At 34.3% G+C, this 5241-nt stretch overlaps 1 protein-coding gene across 6 annotated transcripts; it reads right to left on the reverse strand.

Moving 5' to 3' along the window:
- Window positions 1-388: 388 nt before the first annotated feature.
- LOC141672618 (uncharacterized) lies at window positions 389-4371 on the reverse strand. Of its 6 annotated transcripts, XM_074479267.1 has the most exons (8): window positions 4118-4371; window positions 2922-3742; window positions 2730-2787; window positions 2522-2624; window positions 2305-2379; window positions 1262-1320; window positions 1059-1179; window positions 389-785 (listed from the first exon to the last, which is right to left on the reverse strand). In XM_074479267.1, exons 2-4 carry the CDS (start codon window positions 3391-3393, stop codon window positions 2621-2623), a joined length of 534 nt encoding a protein of 177 aa, XP_074335368.1. In that variant the 5' UTR covers window positions 3394-3742; window positions 4118-4371; the 3' UTR covers window positions 389-785; window positions 1059-1179; window positions 1262-1320; window positions 2305-2379; window positions 2522-2620. The 6 variants fall into 6 exon arrangements, with proteins under 6 accessions (XP_074335368.1, XP_074335369.1, XP_074335366.1 ...); XM_074479268.1 differs by lacking the exon at window positions 1262-1320; XM_074479265.1 differs by having other exon boundaries at window positions 1059-1320.
- Between the last annotated feature and the right edge of the window lie 870 nt (window positions 4372-5241).

Raw genomic sequence — 5241 nt, forward strand, 5'->3', positions numbered from 1 at the left:
TTCTACAAACGTTGCAACAGGCCAAATAAATGTTGCAACAAACCAAAAAATTTCAACGGCAACACTTTTGTGATGTTAGTATTTTTGGTGTTGCCTTAGGGTTCAAAGGCAACATTCTATTATCAAGGGCAACACCAAAAATTATGTTGCAAAAAGCAATGACATGGCAAAAAAGGGGGTCAAATTGACACGTGGACTACCACGTGGCACTTTGACACATGGTTTTTTGACATGTGGCAGTTGTGGGGCCCACTGATAGCTGGGGCCAATGACAAATGGAGCCCACTAACATGTGGGTCCAGCTTGACACGTGGCAATTTTGCAACACTTTTTAGTACCTATTTGCAACATTTTTAATACCTATTGCAACACAATAACAATGGTCAAATTTTGAAATATACTTTCTACATACATTAAAGCCCAGTTCTATATTAGAACTGTTTTCCCAATCAAAGTCATTAGAAAGACAATACAATATCACCAGTATGATGAACTACATCATTTAGACGGTTTCTAATTATCAAAAGATTACATTTGCAAATATGATATTACTGGACAATTCCAAAGTACCAGAATTAATACAGCTACTACACACGTTCAGACTTGGAAATTACTACATAACTCTGCTTTACAAAATCAACAACTACTTTAGCAGATAAAATGGCATGTCCTTGGCCTGGTGTCATGGCCATTATTTGACCACTATAATGAGGTAGTTCTTATAAAATCTGCCATCATGGGTGGTTTCAGACCAGAATCCTTTAACAGGCTCTCATCATCATAATCTGCACACAAAAAAACTCTAGTTAGTCAAGGGTATATCTTATATACATACAAATCATGTGTGCAGAAAAGAAAGGCCACCCCATTTGTGTGGCGAGCGTGGGACTTGGATATTAATCAACGCATTCGATTCCCAATATAGAAAATATCAAGAATCCTAAACACAAAATTGGACACGAGTGCAGGGACAAACCTGCAAGGGTGACAGAGTAATCTAATTTGATAAAATCTTTCATTATTAAACAGAGTTTTTTTTCAATTAAAAAAAGGATTACCAATAAAACTGTTTGATAAGGTGCATCTCATCAATAGTTGCCATTGTACTCGCTTCCCATTTTCTAGTATAAGGTTTGATTTTTTCATGCTGTAGTTCGTCTTTACCATCGATTGAGAGATCTGATACATGGGTAACGTAATCATTTGTATTGTTAGAGGGTGTGTAAAGAAGAATCGAAAAGGAAGAAGAGTGTGTTCTCACATCCCCTTTCATTATACAAACATCAGTACGAATACTACTCTTTTCACAACAGATAGTCCCTGCACATTGTCACCAAAGTTCTATCAACAATTATGACGCAGGGAAGTTATTCGACAACTGAATTATTATTGATTTTCTTTTTGCAAATATTACACACAATTACATCTTAACTTTGTTATATTTAACTAAAACATATCATCTTGCATCTTGAGTATTAAATGATTGAGAAATAATGCTACCAAATAACTCTCTATATAGTATACCAGAACTATTACATTGTTGGAATACATCTGAATGATTGTTAGTGAAATAATGCAACAAATAAATACAAATGAACATCAGGTGTTATATTGACATTCAAGTGGACTAATGCAACAAATACAAAGCAAATAAAGACAGCACAATAAATTGATCAAGAATATATCAAATTACCAAGTCCCTACCAACTAAATGTTCCGTTTGACAAACTGTAATTTACCAACACCAACTTAGCAATAAGTTATAGCAACTTACTGATGTAACAAACTGCAAAGTAGACACAGTCAACAATACAAATTAGACTACTATTCCATTGATCCATCGAATTAAAAATCTAATCAAGAACTGTATTTTAGATTTAGTCGAAAACATTAATGAACACGACAAGGATTTCGGTTATATCTACCATACCCTTATTACTGAACAAGAAAACAACTACATGGAAACACACAAATTGCAAAACTAATTAAAAAAATTACATTATAAAGTTACTTTGTTTTAAATATCATTTTTGAACTTCTTCCTTTGTTCTGACCACTGAAGAGCATCTGAGTAAAGACAATTTGATTTAAATTTCAGAGTAAATAAGGAATTGGATTAATTCACAAATAGGATTCATGATTATGTATATGTGTATAGCATAAAAAATGGCAATTCATGGCAGGTGCCAAGATCCAATGTGTGAAGTCCACTCACATGGTATATCGCAACTAAAACGTTATTACAATATAATTTGGGCATATTATTGTAACATGACTGCGAAGTTACTGATTTGCATGACTTACCGATGTCTGAGTGATCTGAAGAGAAAAATTACGGCAAGATAAATAAGACCCACGTAGGAAAGTACTGTAATTAAGCTGTAAAAATGCAAAGAACAAAAAAAAATTACTCGTTAGTTCTACCTTGGAACAAAATAACAGTTAAAAGTAACTAATTTTTTACATCTTTAAGGCAATGAACATATGGATTAGTGAATACTTTAGGCATTAATATTCTGACCTTATATTAAGATCTGTGGTGTAAGAAGATGACATTATGACATAAGTTCCCATTCCAAAGATAAATGCTGATCTTGATGCATCTCTCCACATGACTAGATCAACTGAAAATCACATTCAAAGCATAATTTAATCTGTGCTCAAATTCCAAGTGCTTTAATAAAGAAGAATAATACTAATTGGCTTTATTACTGAAAACAAAAGTTTACCTAAACTCTGCAGTTTGCTGTGTCTCTGGCACTGAACAATATCCATCTGCAACTAGAACTAAATGGAAAACAGAAAAGAACAATCAAGAATGATACCGATCAAATCTATGACATTGAACTGTTGACTTTCAGAATAAGGACTGATAAGTAAAAATTAAGAAGAGGATTAGCAAAGCAGAAAAAATAACTTACTTGGTTCAGTTTTTATGGGTTTCGAGAAAATTCTGGGATGGATCGCACCAGGAGTAGTCTGTTTCTTGACTGTTGTTGAAGTGGGAGCCGATTTTAAGTTACTTTCTTCAATTCTCTGTTCTTCAATCACAATCTTTTTGGCCTTCTGTTCTGGAATGCCAATTTCTGTCACAACTAAGCTTTCTTTTATTGTTTCAGTCTCAATTTCCTCATCAGACTCTTCCTCTGATTCTTCATCCCAATCATCTTCATCATCAGTGACCTCTAAGTTAGGAGGAGATTTGATCGGACCGGCATTACCTAGATTGCTTGTGATAGTCTTTTCTTCATACTCAATAAGTTCCTTACAATTACTTTTAGCAATACCTGCAGGGCTCTTCTTGATAGCTACAGCAGACACATCAAGAACCTTTTTTGTCTTATCAAAAAGCTCACTGGACTCAGACTGTGATCCCTCTGATTCAATTGACATCCTCCTGATTTCATCAGCAGAGAGAATTCTACTAGAATGACCGACAATTTTATCCGAATTTGATTCAAATATGATAAAATGAGATGAAATCCCCTCGCTACCATTGGCAGCCACATTCGAGTCCTTACCGGCCTCTGATATTGTCTTCCTCAGTCCAGCATTACTCTCATTTCTCACACTAGACGCCTTACTAGATGCAGATTTCACCTTTCTCAACTTCAGTGAACTCCTATCGCTGGGAATGTCATCATCTTTGGACTTTTCGTCTTTGGACTAGTACACTGACTTCTCCAAATAATCATACTCGTCAAACTCCATATTAGAGATTCAGAGAGATAAAATCTGAACCCTGATTTCAAAATGAAAAAGTGTGTTGGAAAATGATATATAAATATAAAAGGTAAGACTAGTAGAAATACTTGTTAAAGTAATATAAACAGTTTTAAGGCATGATTAGACCGGCTTATAACTTAATTTAAAGCATATTTGACTAGAATTCACTTGAATTAATTCAGTTGGATTAGGCTGTCAAGCATACAATAGATCCATAAATGTAAATATTATGAATAATATGGACTTTTTGCATACTCTCACTCACCTTACACATAGAGAGACAGTCAGAGAGAGGGGAGAGACAGAGAGAGAGGGAGAGAGGGAGGGAGAGAGAGAGAGAGAGGGAGAGAGGGAGGGAGAGAGAGAGAGAGAGATTTTGAAGCAAAACTACCTTCTTCTCGAGTCCAGAGGCGGACTGCGAAGCAATTGGAAACTGAAGATTAGTTTACAAAACCTCACGGTGTTTCTTCAACAAAATTGAGCTTCTTCTCGGCCGGCTTCTTCTTGCTGCTTTGGGAGCCATCACACAAATCTTGGGCTTAAGAATTGGGGGAAATAAAAAGAGAGAGATTGATTTGTGAATGTGTTTGTTCGTGAGAATTGAGAGAAATTTGAGATGTGTACAGGTAGGTTTGGAGAGAGATCTGTGGATGTGTGTTTGGGCTTTATTTCGCACGGATCGATGAGTTGGCGTGTCTCAGAAGCGTTGGATTAGATTTCCTTCTGTAGGATTTTGGTTTTGCTGTTCAAGATCGAGCAGATATTACATATATTATTTAAGTGAGAAAAGAAAAGACGAAAGCTAATAAAAAAATTATTTATTTATTTATTTTTAATATTTTTAGAAATCCCTACTTACATATAAATAAAATAAAGATTTTTAATTTTTTATCAAAATTTTATTTTAAAAGAATCGATACTTCATTTGGGATAATAACGCATACAGGGATTAATCTATTCTAACTACTTTGACTGCTATATTATCTCATAAAATAAATATAAAAAAACCTAATAATGATAGTACACCCCTAAAATCGATTATTTTTAATATCCGTACGGACGGATCATCGAAATTTTATTTTAAAAGCATCGATACTTCATTCGGGACAATAGCGCAAACAAGGCTTTGTCTATTTTGACTACTTTGATTGATATAAAATCTCGCAAAAGAAATATAAAAAACCTAATAATGATGGTACACCACTAAAATCAATTATTTTTAACATCCGTACGAATGAATCTTCGAAATTTTATTTTAAAAGCATCGATACTTCATTCGGGACAGCAGCGCAAACAGACCTTGGTCTATTATGACTGCTTTGACTGATATAAAATCTCGTAAAATAAATATAAAAAACATAATAATGATGGTACATGCCTAAAATCGATTGTTTTTAACATCCGTATAGACGGATCGTCAAAATTTTATTTTAATAGTATCGATACTTCACTCGGGACAGTAGCGCAAATAGACCTTGGTCTATTATCACTGCTTTGACTGATATAAAATCTCGC

The sequence above is a fragment of the Apium graveolens genome, chromosome 7 (genome assembly GCF_009905375.1).
Source record: "Apium graveolens cultivar Ventura chromosome 7, ASM990537v1, whole genome shotgun sequence".
Lineage (NCBI taxonomy): Eukaryota > Viridiplantae > Streptophyta > Magnoliopsida > Apiales > Apiaceae > Apium > Apium graveolens.

Bases quoted from the DNA above. Each gene is read 5' to 3' on its own strand.
- LOC141672618 (XM_074479269.1), bottom strand. From the start codon at position 3,393: ATGTCAATTGAATCAGAGGGATCACAGTCTGAGTCCAGTGAGCTTTTT. The intron at 2,788-2,921 runs GTAAGTTATTTT...TTTTCCATTTAG, and splicing joins ACCCATAAAAACTGAACCAA to TTCTAGTTGCAGATGGATAT.